The 23,346-nt window shown below is 44.0% G+C and overlaps 1 protein-coding gene across 4 annotated transcripts in view; it reads right to left on the minus strand.

Annotated features, from left to right (window-relative positions):
- Nucleotides 1–239: 239 nt before the first annotated feature.
- The window catches only part of mtf1 (metal-regulatory transcription factor 1), a 159,556-nt gene continuing 136,449 nt past the window's right edge, over nt 240–23,346 (minus strand). For all 4 annotated transcript variants that reach the window (XM_072501854.1, XM_072501845.1, XM_072501842.1 and 1 more), the window contains exons 10-11: nt 12,633–12,696; nt 240–10,140 (exon numbers count right to left, since the gene is read on the minus strand). In XM_072501854.1, coding sequence (XP_072357955.1) covers nt 9,734–10,140; nt 12,633–12,696 — 471 coding nt within the window. In that variant the 3' untranslated portion in view covers nt 240–9,733. The remainder of the gene's footprint in view (nt 10,141–12,632; nt 12,697–23,346) is intronic.

The raw sequence follows: 23,346 nt of genomic DNA on the forward strand, positions 1-23,346 counted from the left end.
TAATGAAACCCAAGGAATAAATTTTTTTGCCAATGCAGTATAGCAATGAATGACAATTAAATACCTGTTTGTCTTTATCTTCTCGCTATTCTAAGCAAACAGTGAAAGAACTGTTGGCTATCAAAAAAGATAATTATGCACTTATTTCTGGACTGATAAATAACTGATGAAACTCATTCTTTTACACGTTTGACATCTAGATTTCAATGTGTACAGAGGTTTTTAAACATATCAACTAGTTAAGGTTTCAAAGTTCTTTAATAGGCCATAGACCATTGCTGTTTGATCGTGACGATATTTGAATTCAAAGCACCTTCCTACAGTTCAACATTGAATTATTAAATCAACACTACCGCATAGTATTTCTAATTTTTCCTGTTTCATATTAAGTTAATGTTGAACAAATTGGCCAAGGTGCAAGATTCTAAGAAGTAAAATTAGACCAACATATAACCATAAGCATGCCTGATCAAGTATTCGGACCTATTAATGAGTTTGCAATACATGGTAATTAGAAAGGTTGTGCCATTGTACTGTACATGTTTAAATAAAATTTAGTTTACCAGTTTTATTATTTTATTTACAGACCCTCCATCCCTTTTCCTTTCTTTGTTAAAAAAATGCTATACACCCTGGTGACCTGAATGCAGTCTACAGTGCATTTATATAAACCCTGAATATTCCTATGCAATCTAAATTTCTGATCATTCAAATGTTGCTTATTTCAGTCGTTTTAAAAGGGAATCTACTCCAAGTATACCTTAATTTTCAAGTCAAGGTATTTGAAGTCGATTCATTTGAAACCAATGGCCCGTGTTAAATTGGAAACAAAATCCTGTCTCCTATACAAATTGGAGATACTTTACTCAAACAGATTCATGCATATTCTATTATTTGTGCTTCCACAGACCTGACTCACAGGTAAAAGACTGGCCAACATCCAAGTCTATTTATATCATAGGATGCGTCTCACAATTCATCTGAATTGTGCAAGAATAAAACATGAGAATAATGGATTACTTTAAATCACAAGCTCAGATTGGGTGGTAACATACAGTAACTTTAAAAAAGTTAAATTCAAACACTTCCAAGTTCACCTTTATGAAGCAACTTGCACACATCATTGAACAATCTTGAAATCCTGTTGTCCTATATAGGCTAGTAGTTTGATTTGCTAGAGAGAAGTCAATCTTAACTACCTCGCTTTCTAAGGGATTCAATGAAAGTTAGGCATTGTGTCACTGGAACAATGGGGAAGAGGAAAGTTGGCAGAAATTACTCTTAAGCCCATACACACCATTCGCAGCAAAAATGGCACAGGTCCAGATAGAAATTTGTCACACTGTGCAGGCTAATTGTGACAGGACAAGTTATTGGAAGACCACTGACCTGTGGAATTATAAGGCTTCAAGATATGAAAAGGAAAATAGAAATCACAGGTAAAGATTAAGGAATGGGATCAGCTGTAGGTGGAATTAATTCATGGTAAAGTTCTGTGATTTACAAAAGTCAACAGAATTAGGGAAATTCAAAGTCTGTCATGAAAACAGCCCCAGTTCCCTCAGCAGCATTGCATCCAAAAATCATTGCACAGATAAAATATGCCTAACTCGAAACTACTAATCAGACAACAAAAATTTAACTGAAAGCACAGACTCCAGGTCTGCTCTATTAACTTTGTAAGTGTAGGGTGCAAATGGACAGGCATTTTCTCCAACATAGTGCAGTAAAACCTAATAGTACAAACAGCAAGAGACCATTAGTACACGGCTAGCTTCTTACTCAGGTTTAATTTGAAATGGGGATTACAAAGGGAAAAAAGCGTTTGCTTTTGGTAGCAATTTAGAAACTCTGCCCTGCAACATCTTAGCTATCATAGAAAATGTATAGGTTGAGCACATGGATCGATCCAGAATGGAATTTATAGGTCTGCAGGATTATAGTAAACTTGAAAGAAGCTCGAGGTGACTTATGTCTCAAAACTGAATTGTGGCATCAACTCCTATCCCAGCATGTGTTAATGCACGGATTTTGCGTGCAGTAGTGAAGTGACACGCTTGACATTCGCCTTGTAGAAAGTTGCTCAGAAAGGTCTTGTGGCATGGACTTTCCCTTTCCTGATACTAGTTTAAAATTGGGCTCCAAATCAAACCGCCCGGTGTCTGGAAAAAGTGATGCCATTTAGTACGGTAAGCAGCCAATCACATGGAAGTATTGCAGCAAACCAGCAAGTAAAAATGTACTGATTATCCTTTTACTTTTTAAAAAATCTTTATAAATTAGAGAGTACCCAATTCATTTTTTCCAATTAAGGGTCAATTTAGCGTGGCCAATCCACCTACACTGCACATCTTTGGGTTGTGGGGGTGAAAGCCACACAAACACAGGGAGAATGTGCAAACTCCACACGGACAGTGACCCAGAGCCGGGATCGAACCTGGGACCTTGGCACAGTGAGGCAGCAATGCTAACCACTGCGCCACCCTTATCCTTCTACTTTTTAAATATCTATTTACAAAGAACAAAATAAAATGGGTATATGCATGGGATTAATAAGCATAAATGCCAACCTTAAAATATGTTTGAATGAGCAAGTTTGAGAAATTTGATATTCCACAATATAAAATGTGTTTCAGTGCCAGAGAGGTCTTTCAGAAGTAATTCCAACCTTAATACACTTAAAAACCTAGTTTCATTTCATTCAACAAAATAAAGCGTAAGGGTTTTTACAGTGAGATGAACAGCATAAAATTGCAAGTTCTGGTCAGTTCAGTGATTTCAAATTTATTGCACACTATGGGGACTTCAACAGACCCTATGACGAATTTCAACTCACACAAGTGGACTCCAGAGGTTGCTGTATTTTGAACGCTGACAGTTTTGCCATCATTATTACTGCAAAGTTCAGTTTAGAAGTTCTGGTTATCTGAGCTTTTTTTTCATTTTTACACACAATTGGAATCATTGTATGTTTATAATTTTGCACAGAAGAAATAGATCATGCTCAGCATTACGTTGTGTGATAAGCATAATATCTGGACGACCTTGATGTCAACAAAGCAGTAACTTGTGAGATGGGCAGGAGTAATGAGGAAATGGTGCTTTTCATAGGCTCAGTGTAACATGCAGTTAATAGAAGTATCCACAAATAATTATCATCTGAACTTGTAGCTAACCAAATTAAATTAATGGCAGGAAAAGATTTACAAAGGCAGAGAGTAAAGAGAGGAAGAATGGCAACATTATTCATTTCAATACCTCAGTCAAGGAGAGAAAAATCACATTTTAAGGTTCAGAAAAGTACTTTCCAATACTTCTGAGAAAAAAGTTTCCAACTATGTTTGAAGACATAGAATAACTGGTTGGTTCTGCCAACAGATTATTGACTTAATACTATTATTAACAAGGATGGTACCAGATAGAGAAGTCCACTATTGGGAAACATTGAACAGTTAGGGCTTTCTTCTACAGAAAATAGTCTTAGAGGTGACCAGACAGAAGTGTGTTGGACAGGGTAGCTGTGGAGCGAATGTGTGAGATAATCTCAAGCTTGGGGGTTTTAATTACAAGATAGTTATTAATAAATGTAATAGGAAATAAGGACTCAGGCAAAGTTAGAATGTGGAAATCAGTGCCATAGAAAGAGATTGAGGCAAACAGCATAGAGATGCTTTCAAAAGGAAACCAGATGAGTCCAAGAGAGAAAAGTTAGAGAGGAAGATATGCTGAAAGATTGAGATAAACTGGGTAGAGGATGAACACCAGCAGACTGGTTAGGCTAAATGTCGTGTTTCTCTGCTCTGTAATTCTAGTTAACTGTTTGTACTGTTGGAAAAGTACGAAGTGAGTAGCTGTTCTTTTAGATTAAAAATAATTAAAGAGTTAGATTTATGGGTTCTAACTAAATGATTCTAAGCTTTAAACTAAACTGATCAAAAGAGCAGATTTCTTAAACACTTCTGCTGTTGGGTTAGGCAGAAGAGATAAAGTAATATAACCGAAGTTCCCAAGTTCTGACTACACTGAAACCTACATTAGTTAATATCCCAAATAATGTTCAAATTCTCTTTTCCTGATTTGATTTGATGGGACACCTGATTTGGGAACAAACCTTCTCACTCACCCCCAAAAACTGTGATACGTAAAACATTTCTTATGGATAATTAATTTTAAGCCATTTGAAAATAGTTCACGTGTAAGTGGAATATTAATGCTGAGCTACTACGAGTGTAAAATTATATGATTTGGACTGGGTAATCATAACACGAATCAGAGGCAAGAGAATTCCTCATGTGAGTGGGATTGAATTGGTGTAGTGATAAACAAAGGAAGCGAGTGTGGTGAGTAAGGGTGGAATGGGGTGAAGAGAAAGGTTTCCACATTTAACATGACATGACTCTCATTCATCTTGTAGAAATTATCCTAATGTTAATAAAATAAACTTTATTTGCTTTTAAAAATTTAATCCGAGCAAGAGCCATAAGATTCCTTGTTCGGTTTAGAAATCAGTGAGGAAAGATGATGTCCCACCACACAGTCTGAGCATTCTCCCGTCACCTAACCTGGCAATCAGCTCAAATGGTAGGCATCATAAGAGTAACAAGACAAGTTGGTTTAAATTAGATCTTTCACAACTGCAACATCGTAAGATGATTCACACTCAATGTCATTTTAAAGGCTGGTATAAAAAAAAGTAACTTGCAATTTGGGAGAGAACAAAAAGAGTTCATGATCAACAGCATTCACTAACAAAAATCTGACTAGCAAAATGATATTTTTGCAAGGTTTGTAAATCAGAATTGGAAGTAGAGGTTTCATCTAGTGATCCTATAAAAGGCATGCCGAAATGTAAAAACTAAGTGCAAGCACTTCCAGAAAGTTAGAATGCCAGAGAGTCTGGATCATCCACAATGGGTTTGGATTTAAATTTTAAAATATTTCACATTTTTCATATTTACACAAATGCAAAGTTAATTTAGATGACAGGAGCCACATTAAAAAGCATGCTTCATGAAGGTGATCAGTGGAGTAGTTGTAAACAGTGCCAGCAGATTATTGGGTGTGGATACAAAGTCTAATTCAATTTGTCACTTGGAGGAATCAAGGATAACCAGGTCTATATACAATGCGGAAATATCATTGAAAGGCAATCAATCCAGTACTTTCTCTTCCGAACTGTGGGTGTACCTGCATCACATGGACTGCAGTGGTTCAAGCAGCAGTTCACCATCACCATCTCAAGGGATTAGGGATGGGTGATAAATGCTGGCCGAGTCAGTGATGTCCACAGTGAGGTCCACATCCCACGAACGAATACAAACTAAAAAAGCCTCTTGCTTATTTGTTTTCTTGTCAATATTCAAAGTAGGGCATAATCAGCCATTTTTCAGGAGATCCAAGGCCAAACAATGAATTCTAGGGTTGGAAACTGTGATTAAATGTATTTTCAAAAGGGCGACGTGCGGCTCAATGGTTAGCACTGAGGCTGTGGCGCTGAGGACCCGGGTCTAATTCCGGCTCTGGGTCACTGTCCGTGTGAAGTTTCCACATTCTCCCCATGTCTGTGTGGGTTTCACCCCCACAACCCAAAAATGTGCAGGTTATGTTGATTGGCCATGCCAAATTGCCCCTTAATTGGAAAAAAATAATAATTGGGTACTCTAAATATAAATGTATTCTCGAAGATTTCATCACATGACTTGTCCTCACACTCCGGCCATTTGTCGGCCAACACATTCATCCTCAGGACACACTGCCTTTCTACACTAATTGGAAAGCAAAAGGACTCAATACCTAATTGACCATCGGCCAAACAGTCTTTTATCCCCATTTTCAATATTTTTTCATCCGGTAATGAGAAAAGTTCAAAGAAAATGACAAAGAAACAATATCTTTTCTAATGCCCTGATAATTTTTCTCCAGGGCTGCACACAACCCTGGAGATTGATCTTCAATACCTTGAAACTCTAAGCCAATCCTGGAGAATTGGTCGTCCTAATGACAAGGTGAAACGGTGTCATGTACTTTATCAATTAGCGGTGTTTAAATATTTGTTCATGCTTTTATTTTATGAGCAGCTAATAACCATTGCTAACTTAATATAATCAAGGATGGTCACAAGAACCAAAAACCCATCATTTAAACTCCATGAATTAGATCAAGTGTTCAATCAATCCATGGTGTCTTACCTTCTGGGCCTAGTTTTATATCAGCAGTCACCATGTGTGATGCTAATCCAGCTTTATATTCATACTGCAGGATAAACAGTGCATTACTATGTTTTATTAAGTAATTTGCATGTGATTTACAGCTCACAATTTGCATATAACTAATGTGCAAGAAATGCCAAGTTGTCTGGATCTACTTCATTCATAGGTGGCTGAGAGTCTCGTGTATATTGTACAAGCCCACGGCCTACAAGGAATTTCCTACGCCTTTGTCATTTCACCCTGACTATTCACTTTGAATACATCCACGTTTGCTTAAAACTTTTTTTATAAAATTCTCTGCATTTGGATACATTGACTTCACAGAACAACAGGCCGCTGGATAATACAGGAACCAGAAGAATTTGGATCAGTGGTGAAGAAAATTACTTTTCACTGTACCTCGGTACACGTGACAATAAACAAAATCCAAAATAACGAACAAAGGCTGCAGCCTTGTAGGATACAGGGTCAGGTACCACAATGTCCAACACAGAACAACATTTGTTGGGTTACAGAGAGATCATGTACATGACCATATTTTGCCTCAAGTTTGATGCCAATTATGGGTTAAGTTCAGGTTTCAATCGTTAGGCAATACATAAAAACTTCCACCAGGACAGTTAGTTTTAGGTCTTCATTATTACTGGATTCCATTAAGAACAAAATTCCGTCTAAACTGAAATCAGATGGCAATTCAACATGTCTTGAGTGGGTAGAAGCTTGAAAAATTAGAGATGTGTTGAAACTTACCTTTAAAAAAACAATATTAAATTTACCTTAATCTATCCATATGGCTTTAACAAATAAAACTTCAGATTTTCAATGTTTATTACACTGTTAAGCAACAAATATTCTGATAAATATATTTTGATATTTGAACTATAAAATGACATCAGAAATAAACTCTTTCTACAAAGATTAAATTAATTGCACTTTCCAGGCCAGCAACATTGGAAAGAAAACTGCGGCTATTGCACATAAACTTAACAAAAAAGGAATAACTTTAGGCAATTGGTTTAAAATCCCTTCTCCAATTTGCAGTCTGCTCTTAATTCTGATTTGCTCTTAATATCACTCAATTCAAATGACTGGATAATTCATTTTTCACAGCACAAAACAGCTTGGAGTTAGTGACAGTAGGCCGATTTCTCGAGGCAACTAATAGATTTAGAGCTTCCAAATAGTGGTTCAATGATACCACCACCTGCACAGTGAAACCAAACATCGACCCCAGGACTGAATGCTTAATCCAATCACTGGTCTATTTGCAAAATGCCAACATTCAGGAAAAGTTTATTAATGAAGTGAAAGCATGAGTATTGTTGAGAGACTATCTCCATTACTAATACGCTGATATTACAGAGCTGATCCTCCAATTCCAGTTAGATGATTGACATCATTTTCCAAGTCAGATTTTTAACATTCATACCTTTCCTTCTACCTCCAATTGATGGGATGCTGCATTATTCCACTCCTCAAAGAAAACGTGCCAAAATAATTGATGGGATGCTTCCTTCCCTTCTTGGATCACAACTTTAAGGTTAAATGTCTTGTAGATTTACTTAAAATTGTAGCCACAATGGCAGCACCACAATTCTAGATTTCACCTTACATTATCTTTAGTTTTATCCAGAAATTTCAAATCTCTGAATACAGTTTAACAAAATCTTGCAGCAGAAAGCTTAAGCCGAAAACGGTCAAAACAGATTGTGATAAATATGTCCAATATTAATAAAGAAAATAGACATATGAACACAACTATTAAAATCTAAATCTGTGGGGGGATTTGGTGAACTTTTCCAAGTGGCCTCAGGACTCATGTGTAACACTCAAAGATGTCTCACTATATTCCTATATATTCAACTCCTCCATTCATAATCTAAAGGGTTCTATTGTACATTCACATGCAGCTTACAAGTGGAATCTGCATCACTAGCAACTTTACACAGTTGACTAGTGTTAATTGGAAGCAGTTGGTTATTTAATATGCATGCAATTCCAAACTGCACTGGATTAATGGGAGGACCGTACCACGGCAGTAAATGTGCAAAGAATGCTAAATCACCCAATATATTAAATTATTCATTTGATAAATTCTCAACTGTTAAGTGCTGGAAACATTTTGAGACACAAGTGGGACATATGACAGACTTTTGGTAGAGTGACTTGGAATTGTTATAATTTTGGGACACAGCAAGTTTCATATTTTTCTTTTCTCAGTGGAATGGTTTTGCAACTACAGAGAACTCATTCTGGCTCCTTTTTAAATTGAGAAGAGAAGATTGTATGCTCCAAGGATGAATAGGCATATTAATTGAAAACATTCTCTTCTCCTGCAGTGTCACTTGTGTTAAATACTGCTGAAAGCTTAAGTAAGACCGTCTGAAACATGTGCCTCGACCCAAGCTCAGATCAGCTTTTCTTACTGCACCAGTGTGATATTGCTATTTCCCAAGCCAGACACCCCAAAGGCTTCTCTGGTAGAGATCTGCCAATTTGGGTCAGTGTTCAATTGTATAAAGGTTAATTCTGCCATCTCATGTCTTTCAGGAATTATTAGATGGAGATAGTTTGAACAATATTAGCAGCTCATTCCATTGCCCTGGACAGGATCCAAATCTAGATTTTAGAGACAGCGTTGTTGCACAATCCAACTTACTCAAATGCAGCAAGTCTTACTTTACTTTGGAAAATGGGCCAGGCCCATTCTAAAAAAGTGAGAATCCAGGGAAAGAACATAAGGACTAAAGTGACTTGAATTTTTGTTTACATCTATATTATCTGAAGTGGGATAACTCTAATTATGGGGTGAAAATAAATTGCAGAGTTACTACCACCTGATCGTGTAAAAATATTTAGATCCAATGCTTAATGTAGATTCACTCAATGCTTTAGTGCTACAGTTGTGTTTGGTCACTAGGGGCTCTAAGTGAACTGCAAAAAGGCTATTAAAAAAAGCATCTGGTGACGGAGATCAGATGCTCTACCATAATTCTTTTTATGTTACTGGTCCATCAGAACTTTCATCAGCATTTTCTGTAGGTCAAGAAAAAGCAGCTTCCAGATGTTAAACCAGTAAAGTAATCCAAACCCAACTGCCCTGTGATCTGCCAGTTACGATGCAGCCAATTCAGCAGAACCCTCAATGCAGCTTTACTGTTCAATTCATTTGAACACAAATAGGCTGCCCTTGCATCACAGCACTGATGTTTGCCATTCTTTTTGTAGAACTAACCCTGGCTCCCCAACATCCCCTTCTCCCTTTCACTTGATGAGACTCCAGATACAATCCAGGCCCAACCAAATCTTCCAAGTCTGTTGTAAGTTTCAACACCAAACTGAACCTGGAATAGAAGCATCCTCCTTTTCAGTTTACAGAAAGCATTTCTGGATCCATTTAACAGCAAAATGCTAGGTGTAAACGGCACTTGTGTACACGGGACCTTTTTTAAAAATCCTGCATAAGTAAAAGATGGAAATTTCTTTGAATATTTATCCAGAAAAACAGATATGACTGAGCAACTTTACTTGGGGAAGCTGTTCAAGTCTATTTCTTCTTCCACCTTTTGCAGCAGCGCCTGAATGTCATTCGCCTCTATACCAGACAGATTTGAAGGGGTCCCGGGACTCTCCAGAGAAAGAAATGCAGTCATATCTATATTGTTCAAGCCTGCTTGAGGGTCTGTCTGCAATGGTTGCTGTGTGGCCTGACTGCTTTCCTCAGAGTTGGAAGGGAAAGTCTGAGACTGTAGCCGAGTCTGCTCCTGATCAGGGGGAATTTGGGAAGAACCGGCTTCCTGTGATGGATTTTCCTTGCTCCTGGAGGCTTTATCTTTGCTTGAATCACGGCAGGTACACTGGCACTGACAGGACTCCTCTTGTTTGATGATTATGACCGGAACACTCAACCCTATTTGCTGCACTGGGTTTCCTGAAAAAAATAAATGATAAATGGAACATGACACATTTATCTACACAATACAACAGGCCCAAAGAAAGGCCAGGGTAGAGATATTGCAATGAAATTACTCACTGGTTTGCCCTGTTGGGGGTTGGAGCTGAGAAGATAACAGTTTGTTGCAGTGTTGCTTGATTTTTAGATAATGTTTAAAGGCTGGGCTGGGCTTGCAGCTAGATACATGCAGCTGAATTAAGTATGGATTCAACTTCATGTGCACACCCCCCATACTCCTCTCTGGGCATTAACAACTTGCATTTGTACATCACTTCGAATGTAATGAAACGTGGCAAGGCATTACACAAAGTATTATAAAACAAGGTATGCAGAAAGCCACATAAGGAGATATTGGGCCAGAAGAGGTAGGTTTTAAGGAATGTCTTAAAGGAGGAAAGTGAGGTAAAGAGGTGAGGTTTAGGGAGGGAATTCCAGAGCTTCAGGTCGAGGCACAATTAGAATTTGGGATACACAAGAGACCAGAATTATTTGATCAAAGATTTCTCAGAAAATTATGGGTTGGAGGAGATTACAGAGGTGGGGACGGGCAAGATCATGGAAGGATTTGAAAGCAACAATGAGAAAGTTAAAATAAAGACATTGCTCGACTGGGAGCCAATGTTTGTGGACAAGCACAGGGGTAATAGGACTTGAGACAGATAAGAGATTTATTTGGAGGACCTCAATTTTACAGAAAATGTGAGACACCAGCCAGGAGTGTGTTGAAATAGCTGAGCCTCCTTATGAAAGCATGGATGTGGGTTTCAGCAGCAGGTGAGCTGAAAGGTGAATGTTACAAAAATGGTAATAGGCAGTAGCAGTGATGGTATTAGTGCGGGATTGGAAATTCATCTTGAGATCAAATTAAAGCTTGCAAACAGATTGGCTTAATCTCAGACTATGAGAGGGTTCAACTACCCACAGATGGTAAATGTACAGCAACTCGAGGGGTAAGCACGGTAGCACAAGTGGATAGCAGCGTGGCTTCACAGCTCCAGGGTCCCAGGTTCGATTCCCCGCTGGATCACTGTCTGTGCGGAGTCTGCACGTTCTCCCAGTGTCTGCATGGGTTTCCTCCGGGTGCTCCGGTTTCCTCCCACAGTCCAAAGACGTGCAGATTAGGTGGATTGGCCATGATAAATTGCCCTTAGTGTCAAAGAAGGTTAGGGTGGGTTATTGGGTTACAGGGATAGGGTGGAAGTGAGGGCTTAAGTGGGTCGGTGGAGACTCGATGGGCCGAATGGCCTCCTTCTGCACTGTATGTTCAATGTAACCTATACACCTTTAGCAATTATTGTGCGAACCACAGAAGACAGAATTTGGTAGGTCTGTCCTCGCCACTAGAATATCTATTTCCATAAAAAATCCTGGCTTATGCATTGTCAGCCTTCTGTGGTGAACAGAGAATGCGACCTCTTGCCATCTCTTACTGTGTTGCTATCAGCACAAATGTAATATAGCAAAACATTGACTTTATAGAATCATACAATTTACAGTGCAGAAGGAGGCCATTCAGCCCATCGAGTCTGCACCGGCCCTTAGAAAGAGCATCCTACTTAAGCCCATGCCTCCACCCTAACCCCATAACCCAGTAACCCCACCTAACCTTTTGGACACTAAGGGGCAATTTAGCATGGCCAATCCACCTAACCTTCACATCTTTTGACTGTGGGAGGAAACCTGAGCACCTGGAGGAAACCCACGCAGACACGGGGAGAAAGTTCAAACTCCAGAGTCACCCAAGGCTGGAATTGAACCCAGGTCCCTGGAGCTGTGAGGCAGCAGTGGTAACCACTGCGCCGCCGTGCCATCCTTTATCAGAGACTTAGTATGAACGCTGTTAATGTTTCGCTTCTGGCACCAACTATCCCAGTAATTTCATGGATTTTCAGGCCAGTCTGCTAAATCACATCCAACAGATCTTCACAAATTGCATTCCAGAGGCATCCCAGGGCCACATGTCAAGCCCTAGCATGTCCACGGAATTCAGTTGTTTTACCAATATTTCCTGTTCACTGACTTGTCACCCACAATGGTGGATTAGACTTTTATGTAGTCAGGTTGGGCAGGGTTGGTAGCTCTACTCCCTATTGAATATCAATAAGCCAGTTGGAGCTTTGTCGGTTATTTGTGAGCCAACAAAAGGCCCGATTTTGAAACTTGCCACAGACCTGTGGGTTGAATCATGTCCCCAGGACAATAAAAACATGCCTTGCCAGCATGTGGCAAAAACAAAATGTTGAACAAATAATTCTAAAGGTTTGGAAAGGATACTCTTGTCTCTGATGGATAAATCTTAAATCAGAGCATCTGATAGTCCATGGTACCATAAATTTTGCCCATGTGGCCCATGAAAAGCTCACACACCTTGATGTATTCCATTTGATCATGAATTAATCAGCTCAAATGCTACGCCAAAATTTTTAAAACCATGGCAATTTGAAAAAAAATCTAAAACATTAAGTTACCTGAGTTGCCAGTGACTGGTATGGCTGTGGTAAAAAACACTTTTTCTACTTTAGGCCCCTGATGCTGAAATGTAAAAGGCAGCTATTAGAAAAAAGGCTAAACTTAATCATTAATCACAAATAACACACATCAATTCCATAAAATAATTAATTTTGCTATCTAACAGCACTGAAGATATTCACAGGGTCACATCAAATTTATTTTCCACTCTTGTAGTGAAATAGCATTTTCGGACTGGTGACAAGCGTCAAGCTCGAAGATGACCCCAACAGTAAACGTTCCGCATGGATTTTCTAAACATTTATTGGCTGCTTTGTAAAGCCGGACAAATGTAAATCTTGACAAAAAATTCCTTTAAAATCCTCCACTTTATATATGGGCTAAATTCACTCGGTTGACTGAAGACAACCAAGATCATCATTGCTGACTTCACTGGTTGCAATTAAGAGCAAGTAGAAGAGCAGCACATGGGACAAAGTGAAAAGAAAATTAAACAAAGAACTTTAAGGTACATATCACCTTTCACAATCCCAGAACATCCTAAGGCACCTCCCAGCCAACAGAGCAACTTGAAACATTGTCACTGCAGCCAGACAATTTACACAGCTAGATTCCACAAAAGACAAGGTAAATAGCCAGACGTGATGATTAGAAACGACCCCACTCTTTCAATGGGAACATATGCAAGTTTATGAGAGAGAAGATAAAAGACTCCCCAGTGGTGATTGTTTTGATGTTGTTACCAAGCGATTGTTAGGTTTAATTTCTACCGTTCTTTCTTTGCTTACCTAACCTTGATTAGGCTTTACTTCCCTGAGTCAGACTTGAGCTAATCAATACGTTTTAATTGCAAAACCTTTGTTAAGAACTATTTACAAAGGCCTCGGGGCAGTGTTGGGCAACCTGTGGCCCAGGGGCCACATGCGACCCATCTGGGTTGAGTGCGGCCCATGAAACATTTTGTTGACCATTGCCCACTCGCAGGGTTGCCACATTCCGCTAATTTCCATCCACGTAGTTTTTTGCTTATCAATATAACGGAAGTGATATGCACGCAAAATAAGGGCAAGTGAAGTGAGGTGCAGTCTGAGGTGTGCACAACGTTGACTGCGAGAGCTGTCTGCTCCCTCTGTGTCCAATGTTTAAATATTTATTTTGTTTTTACCATTTGAAGTTGATGATGGTTCTATTAATATATGAACAATTAAGCATTTTCTATAAATCAGTATGAAATATTTAACATACATTAAATGTATTCATATGATTAATGTAAGAATTTCACACACACACATATATATATATAGTATTACATGTAACTGCTGCAGTAATGGTTAAAAGCCTGGGTTAGTGTGTGTTTATCTCTACTGCAGTAAGAGTTTTAAAAACCATGGTTTAAAAAGCAGGCAGTGGGAAAGATTACTGGGGGAGACTTTAAGGGTGGACAAAGAATATGCGGAGACCCCGGAGGAGGGACTATACAGGGAGAGACGACGACTCCAGACGGAGTTCGACCTTCTGACCACTAGGAGGGCGCAGGTGCTGTGGAGGAAGGCACAGGGGATGAGATATGAATATGGGGAAAAGGCTAGTCGCCTGTTGGCCCATCAGCTGCGAAAGAGGACAGCGGCGAGGGAGATAGGGCGAATTAGAGACGAAAAGGGAGCTACGGTGCGGAGAGCAGGGAAGATAAACGAGGTGTTTAAGACCTTTTACGAGAGACTTTATAGGTCCCAAACCCCGGAGGGAAAAGAGGAGATGCGACAGTTTTTGGACCAATTAAGGTTCCCGAGGGTGGAGGAGCAGGAGGTGGAAGGCCTGGGGGCACCAATTTGGGTGGACGAGGTTACCAAGGAGCTGGGGAACATGCAGGCAGGGAAGGCCCCGGGACCAGATGGGTTCCCGGTGGAATTTTATAGCAAATATGTGGACTTGCTGGCCCCGCTGTTGGTGAGGACTTTTAACGAGGCCAGGGAAGGGGGGACTCTACCCCCGACAATGTCGGAGGCGACGATATCGCTAATTTTGAAGCGGGATAAAGATCCGCTGCAGTGCGGGTCCTATACGCCTATTTCACGACTAAATGTGGACGCCAAATTGCTAGCAAAGGTGCTGGCATCGAGGATAGAGGACTGTGTCCCGGGGGTGGTGCACGAAGACCAGACAGGATTCGTAAAGGGGAGACAACTAAATGTCAACGTGCAACGGCTATTAGGGGTGATAATGATGCCCCCAGCAGAGGGGGAGGCAGAGATAGTGGCGGCAATGGATGCAGAGAAGGCATTTGATAGGGTGGAGTGGGAGTATCTATGGGAGGTGCTGAGGAGGTTCGGGTTCGGGGACGGGTTTGTTAGCTGGGTCAAACTCCTCTATGGGGCCCCAACGGCAAGTGTGGTCATGGGTCGGCAAAGATCAGAGTATTTCCGACTATACAGGGGAACAAGACAGGGATGACCGCTATCTCCATTACTGTTCGCGTTGGCAATTGAACCACTGGCCATAGCGCTGAGAGACTCCAGAAAATGGAGAGGGGTGATTAGAGGGGGAGAAGAACACCGAGTGTCACTCTACGCGGATGACCTACTGTTGTATGTGACGGACCCAGTGGGGGGGATGACAGAGGTCATGCAGATATTGAGGGAGTTCGGAGATTTCTCGGGATATAGACTTAACATGGGAAAGAGTGAACTTTTTTGTGATACACCCTGGGGACCAGAGTAGAGGGATAGATGGCCTGCCTTTAAGGAGAGCGGAAAGAAACTTTCGATACCTGGGGATTCAGATAGCCAGGAGCTGGGGAACCTTGCACAGACTTTTTTTTAATAAATATTTTATTGAAAATTTTTGGTCAACCATCACAGTACATTGTGTATCCTTTACACAATAATATAACAGTATAGATAACAATGACCTGTTTTATAAACAAAGAATAAATAATATACAACAAAAACGAAAACTAAAACTAAATGGCAACTGCCTTGTCTCAGATAAACACTCTCCAAAAATATGATTTAACAGTCCAATATACAATTATTTATAGCAACGACCTATACATATTATACATATATATTAATAACCCTGAGACTCCTTCTGGTTCCTCCTCCCCCCCCCCCCCCCCCCGGGCTGCTGCTGCTGCCTTCTTCTTTTCCATTCCCTCTATCTTTCTGTGAGGTATTCGACGAACGGTTGCCACCGCCTGTTGAACCCTTGAGCCGATCCCCTTAGGACGAACTTAATCCGTTCCAGCTTTATAAACCCTGCCATGTCATTTATCCAGGTCTCCACCCCCGGGGGCTTGGCTTCCTTCCACATCAACAGTATCCTGCGCCGGGCTACGAGGGACGCAAAGGCCAAAACATCGGCCTCTCTCGCCTCCTGCACTCCCGGCTCTTGTGCAACCCCAAATATAGCCAACCCACAGCTTGGTTCGACCTGGACCCCCACTACTTTCGAAAGCACCTTTGTCACCCCCACCCAGAACCCCTGTAGTGCCGGACATGACCAGAACATGTGGGTGTGATTCGCTGGGCTTCTCGAGCATCTCGCACACCTATCCTCTACCCCAAAAAATTTGCTGAGCCGTGCTCCAGTCATATGCGCCCTGTGTAACACCTTAAATTGAATCAGGCTTAGCCTGGCACACGAGGACTATGAGTTTACCCTACTAAGGGCATCCGCCCACAGCCCCTCCTCAATCTCCTCCCCCAGCTCTTCTTCCCATTTCCCTTTCAGCTGATCTGCCATAATCTCCCCCTCGTCCCTCATTTCCCTATATATATCTGACACCTTACCGCCCCCCACCCATGTCTTTGAGATTACTCTGTTCTGCACCTCATGCGTCGGGAGCTGCGGGAATTCCCTCACCTGCTGCCTCGCAAAAGCCCTCAGTTGCATATACCGGAATGCATTAACTTGGGGCAACCCATATTTCTCGGTCAGCGCTCCCAGACTCGCGAACTTCCCATCCACAAACAGATCTTTCAGTTGCGTTACTCCTGCTCTTTGCCATATTCCAAATCCCCCATCCATTCTCCCCGGGGCAAACCTATGGTTATTTCTTATCGGGGACCCCACCAAGGCTCCCGTCTTTCCCCTATGCCGTCTCCACTGTCCCCAAATTTTCAAAGTCGCCACCACCACCGGGCTTGTGGTGTATTTCTTCGGTGAGAACGGCAGTGGGGCCGTCACCATAGCTTGTAGGCTAGTCCCCCTACAGGACGCCCTCTCCAATCTCTTCCACACCGCTCCCTCCTCTTCTCCCATCCACTTACTCACCATTGAGATATTGGCGGCCCAGTAGTATTCACTTAGGCTCGGTAGTGCCAGCCCCCCCCTATCCCTACTACGCTGTAAGAATCCCTTCCTCACTCTCGGGGTCTTCCCGGCCCACACAAAACCCATGATGCTCTTTTCAATCCTTTTGAAAAAAGCCTTCGTGATCACCACCGGGAGGCACTGAAACACAAAGAGGAATCTCGGGAGGACTACCATTTTAACCGCCTGCACCCTCCCTGCCGGTGACAGGGATACCATGTCCCATCTCTTGAAGTCCTCCTCCATTTGTTCCACCAATCGCGTTAAATTTAACCTATGCAATGTACCCCAATTCTTGGCTATCTGGATCCCTAAGTAACGAAAGTCCCTTGTTACCTTCCTCAGCGGAAAGTCCTCTATTTCTCTGCTCTGCTCCCCTGGATGCACCACAAACAACTCACTTTTCCCCATGTTCAGTTTATATCCTGAGAATTCTCCAAACTCCCAAAGTGTCCGCATTATCTCTGGCAGCCCCTCCGCCGGGTCCGCTACATATAACAAATCATCCGCATACAGAGATACCCGGTGTTCTTCTCCTCCTCTAAGTACTCCCCTCCACTTCTTGGAACCCCTCAATGCTATTGCCAGGGGCTCAATCGCCAGTGCAAACAGTAACGTGGACAGAGGGCATCCCTGCCTTGTCCCTCTATGGAGCCGAAAGTATGCAGATCCCCGTCCATTCGTGACCACACTCGCCACTGGGGCCCTATACAACAGCTGCACCCATCCAACATACTCATCTCCAAAACCAAATCTCCTTAGCACCTCCCACAAATAATCCCACTCCACTCTATCAAATGCTTTCTCAGCATCCCTCGCCACCACTATCTCCGCTTCCCCCTCTGGTGGGGGCATCATCATTACCCCTAGCAGCCTCCGTATATTCGTATTCAGCTGTCTCCCCTTCACAAACCCAGTTTGGTCCTCATGGACCACCCTCGGGACACAATCCTCGATCCTCATTGCCATTACCTTGGCCAGAATCTTAGCGTCTACATTTAGGAGGGAAATAGGTCTATAGGACCCGCAATGCAGCGGGTCCTTTTCCTTCTTTAGGAGAAGCGATATCGTTGCCTCAGACATAGTCGGGGGCAGCTGTCCCCTTTCCTTTGCCTCATTAAAGGTCCTCATCAGTAGCGGGGCGAGCAAGTCCACATATTTCCTGTAAAATTCAACTGGGAATCCATCCGGTCCCGGTGCCTTCCCCGCCTGCATGCTCCTAATTCCTTTCACTACTTCCTCTATTTCAATCTGTGCTCACAGTCCCACCCTTTCCTGCTCCTCCACCTTGGGAAATTCCAGCCGGTCCAGAAAGCCCATCATTCTCTCCCTCCCATCCGGGGGTTGAGCTTCGTATAATTTTTTGTAAAATGCCTTGAACACTCCATTCACTCTCTCCGCTCCCCGCTCCATCTCTCCTTCCTCATCCCTCACTCCCCCTATTTCCCTCGCTGCTCCCCTTTTCCTCAATTGGTGGGCCAGCAACCTGCTCACCTTCTCCCCATATTCGTACTGTACACCCTGTGCCTTCCTCCACTGTGCCTCTGCAGTACCCGTTGTCAGCAAGTCAAATTCTACGTGTAGCCTTTGCCTTTCCCTGTACAGTCCCTCCTCCGGTGCCTCCGCATATTGCCTGTCCACCCTCAGAAGTTCTTGCAGCAACCGCTCCCGTTCCCTACTCTTCTGCTTTCCTTTATGTGCCCTTATTGATATCAGCTCCCCTCTAACCACTGCCTTCAGTGCCTCCCAGACCACTCCCACCTGGACCTCCCCATTATCATTGAGTTCCAAGTACTTTTCAATGCACCCCCTCACCCTTAGACACACACCCTCATCTGCCATTAGTCCCATGTCCATTCTCCAGGGTGGGCGCCCTTCTGTTTCCTCCCCTATCTCCAAGTCCACCCAATGTGGAGCGTGATCCGAAATGGCTATAGCCGTATACTTCGTTCCCCTCACCTTCGGGATCAACGCCCTTCCCAAAACAAAAAAGTCTATTCGCGAATAGACTTTGTGGACATAGGAGAAAAACGAAAACTCCTTACTCCTAGGTCTGCTAAATCTCCATGGGTCTACTCCTCCCATCTGCTCCATAAAATCTTTAAGCACCGTATTGAAATCTCCCCCCATTACCAACTTTCCCACCTCTAGGTCCGGGATGCGTCCTGGCATACGCCTCATAAAATTGGCATCATCCCAGTTCGGGGCATATACGTTTACCAAAACCACCGTCTCCCCCTGTAGTTTGCCACTCACCATCACGTATCTGCCCCCGCTATCCGCCACTATAGTCTTTGCCTCAAACATTACCCGCTTCCCCACTAATATAGCCACCCCCCTGTTTTTCGCATCTAGCCCCGAATGGAACACCTGCCCCACCCAACCTTTGCGTAGTCTCACCTGGTCTATCAGTTTCAAGTGCGTTTCCTGTAACATAACCACGTCTGCCTTAAGTTTCTTAAGGTGTGCGAGTACCCATGCCCTCTTTATCGGCCCGTTCAGCCCTCTCACGTTCCACGTGATCAGCCGGGTTGGGGGGCTTTTTACCCCCCCCCCCTTGTCGATTAGCCATCCCCTTTTTCCAGCTCCTCACCCGGTTCCCACGCAGCTGTGTCCCCCCCAGGCGGTGCCCCCCCGCCCATCCCACCCCATACCAGCTCCCCCCCTCTCCCCAGCAGCAGCAGCCCAATAATTCCCCCCTCCCACCCCCCCCCCCGCTAGATCCCCCACTAGCGTAGTTACACCCCCCATGTTGCTCCCAGAAGTCAGCAAACTCTGGCCGACCTGGGCTTCCCCCCGTGACCTCGGCTCGCACCGTGCGACGCCCCCTCCTTCCTGCTTCCCTGTTCCCGCCATGATTATCATAGCGCGGGAACCGAGCCCGCGCTTCCCCCTTGGCCCCGCCCCCAATGGCCAACGCCCCATCTCTTCCACCCCCCACCACCTCCTGTGGAAGAGAGAAAAGTTACCACATCGCAGGATTAATAACATAAAACTCCTCTTTCCCCCCTTTTTACCCCCCTCTTCGCCCCCCATACTCGCCCCACCACTTTGTTTCAAACGTTCTTTTTTTTAATAACCCGCTCATTCCAATTCTTCTTCCACGATAAAAGTCCACGCCTCATCCGCCGTCTCAAAGTAGTGGTGCCTCCCTTGATATGTGACCCACAGTCTTGCCGGTTGCAGCATTCCGAATTTTATCTTTTTGTGAAGCACCGCCTTGGCCCGATTAAAGCTCGCCCTCCTTCTCGCCACCTCCGCACTCCAGTCTTGGTATACGCGGATCACCGCGTTCTCCCACTTACTGCTCCGAGTTTTCTTTGCCCATCTAAGGACCATCTCTCTGTCCTTAAAACGGAGGAATCTCACCACTATGGCTCTAGGAATTTCTCCTGCTCTCGGTCCTCGCGCCATCACTCGGTATGCTCCCTCCACCTCCAGCGGACCCGCCGGGGCCTCCGCTCCCATTAACGAGTGCAGCATCGTGCTCACATATGCCCCGACGTCCGCTCCCTCCGCACCTTCAGGAAGACCAAGAATCCTTAGGTTGTTCCTCCTCGCGTTGTTCTCCAGCGCCTCCAGCCTTTCCACACATCGTTTATGGTGTGCCTCGTGCATCTCCGCCTTCACCACCAGGCCCTGCATGTCGTCCTCATTCTCGGCAGCCTTTGCCTTCACGACCCGAAGCTCCCACTCTTGGGTCTTTTGCTCCTCCTTTAGCCCTTCGATCGCCTGTAATATCGGGGCCAACAGCTCCTTCTTCATTTCCTTTTTGAGTTCTTCCACGCAGCGTTTCAAAAACTCGTGTTGTTCAGGGCCCCATATTAAACTGCCACCTTCCGACGCCATCTTGGTTTTTGCTTGCCTTCCTTGCCGCTGCTCTAAAGGATCCACCGCAATCCGGCCACCTTCCTCTCCTTTTTTCATCCGTATCCAGGGGGGATTCCCTTCTGGTTCACGGCACAGTACTTTTAGCCGTTAAAATTGCCGTTGGGGCTCTTATTAAGAGCCCAAAAGTCCGTTCCACCGGGAGCTGCCGAAACGTGCGACTCAGCTGGTCATCGCCGCACCCGGAAGTCAACCTTGCACAGACTTAATCTGACACGACTGGTGGAACAAATGGAAGGGGACTTCAAGAGGTGGGACATGCAGCCACTGTCACTGGCGGGCAGAGTGCAGGCAATTAAGATGATGGTCCTCCCGAGGTTCCTATTTGTATTCCAATGTCTCCCTATACTGATCACTAAGGCCTTCTTTAAAAAAATAGACAGGAGCATCACGAGCTTCGTGTGGGCAGGGAAAGTTCCGAGGGTAAGGAGGGGGTTCTTACAACGTAGTAGAGACAGAGGGGGACTGGCGCTGCCGAATTTGGGCGACTACTACTGGGCCGCCAATGTGGCGATGATCCGTAAATGGATGATAGAGGGAGAGGGAGCGGCGTGGAAAAGATTAGAGAGGAAGTCCTGTAAAGGGACGAGTCTAGAGGCGCTGGTGACGGCGCCACTACCATTCTCACCAAAAAAATTTACCACAAACCCAGTGGTGGCGGCAACATTAAATATTTGGGGGCAATGGAGGCGACAGAGAGGTGTGCTGGGAGCCCTGGAGGGGTCCCCAATTAGGAACAACCATAGGTTTGCCCCAGGGAGGATGGATGGAGGATTCCAGAGCTGGCACCAGTTGGGAATTAGGAGGGTGGGAGATTTATTTATAGACGGGACGTTTGCGAGCTTGGGAGCGTTGGAGGAAAAGTATAAGCTGCCCCGGGGAAATTTCTTTAGGTATATGCAGGTGAGGGCGTTCACAAGACAACAGGTGAGGGAATTTCCATTGCTCCCGACACAGGGGATCCAGGATAGAATGCTCTCGGGGGTGTGGGTCGGGGAGGGCAAGGTGTCAGAGATATACCGAGAGATGAGAGAAGAGGGAGAGGAGCTGGTGGGCGAACTGAAAGGAAAGTGGGAAGAAGAGCTCGGGGAGGAGATAGAGGAGGGTCTGTAGGCTAATGCCCTAAGCAGGGTAAATTCCTCTTCCTCGTGTGCCAGGCTTAGCCTGATTCAATTTAAGGTGCTACATAGAGCACACATAACGGGAGCAAGGTTGAGCAGGTTCTTCGGAGTGGAGGACAAGTGTGGGAGGTGGGGCGGAAGCCCGGCAAACCACACACATATGTTTTGGTTGTGCCCGGCACTGGAGGGGTATTGGAGGGAAGTGACGGGAGTGATCTCGAAGGTGGTGAAGGTCCGGGTCAAACCAACCTGGGGGTTAGCTTTATTTGGAGTTGCGGATGAGCCAGGAGTGCAGGAGGCGAAAGAGGCCGATGTCGTGGCCTTTGCGTCCCTAGTAGCCCGGCGTAGGATTTTACTCATGTGGAAGGAAGCGAAACCCCCCGGACTGGAGGCCTGGATAAACGATATGGCGGGGTTCATAAAACTGGAGCAGATTAAGTTTGCGCTGAGAGGATCGGCGCAAGGGTTCACCAGACGGTGGCAACCGTTCCTCGACTACCTAGTGGAACGTTAGAGGGAAGATAGATGACCAGCAGCAGCAACCCAGGGGGGAGGGGGGGGTGGAGTTTCATTTTATGTTATTTGGTTAGTTTACCATGTTAGTTAGTTACTCTTTATTAGATTGTAGTTATCATGTTACTTGTACTGTTAAATTTTCTTTATGTTTGATGTGTAAGGGGAAAAAATTGTGAATGAAAAATTTCAATAAAATATATTTTTTTTAAAAATAAAAAGCAGGCAGACACTGGGGCTACATAAATGAATAATTAAAGCACTGTAAAACTAAGAACATAATTCATTCCAACCATGTAAAATGTTTACCAAAATAGGGCTATTGGAATTTTGTTTATAGAAAGGTTCCTTGGGGAATAGATAGTTAAGAGAACTATGTTCAGCCTTTAAAAGATGGTGATAACCCAATTACTTGGATAGAGATGATGTAGTTAATGGGAAGAGCCAGGGGCTGGAGCAGTGTTGAGTTTTCATTTAAAGAACTTGCTGTCAGGAAGTGGGTAGTGGGGGACGGGTTGACATGGGAGCAGATGGAGGCGGCGTCATGTAAAGACACCAGTCTGGGAGCACTGGTAACAGCACATCTGCCGTTCTCGCCGGCCCGATACTCAACAAGTCCTGTGGTAGTAGAGGAGATGTAAGAGAGTGGAGGGAGCATCGATTTGGACCCCGATTTATAACCACCACAGGTTCGTACTGGGAAGGCTAGATGGCAGGTTGCGGAGTTGGCAGAGGGCAGGAATTAGAAGGATGGGGGATCTATTTATAGATCCTTTGGAGGATAAATTTAAATTGCCAGCAGGAAATGGCTTTAGGTATTTGCAGGTGCGCGACTTCCTGAGAAAACAGGTGCTGGCCTTTCCGCTGCTGCCGCCACGGT

This window comes from Scyliorhinus torazame, chromosome 1 (assembly GCF_047496885.1).
Source record: "Scyliorhinus torazame isolate Kashiwa2021f chromosome 1, sScyTor2.1, whole genome shotgun sequence".
Classification (NCBI taxonomy): Eukaryota; Metazoa; Chordata; class Chondrichthyes; order Carcharhiniformes; family Scyliorhinidae; genus Scyliorhinus; species Scyliorhinus torazame.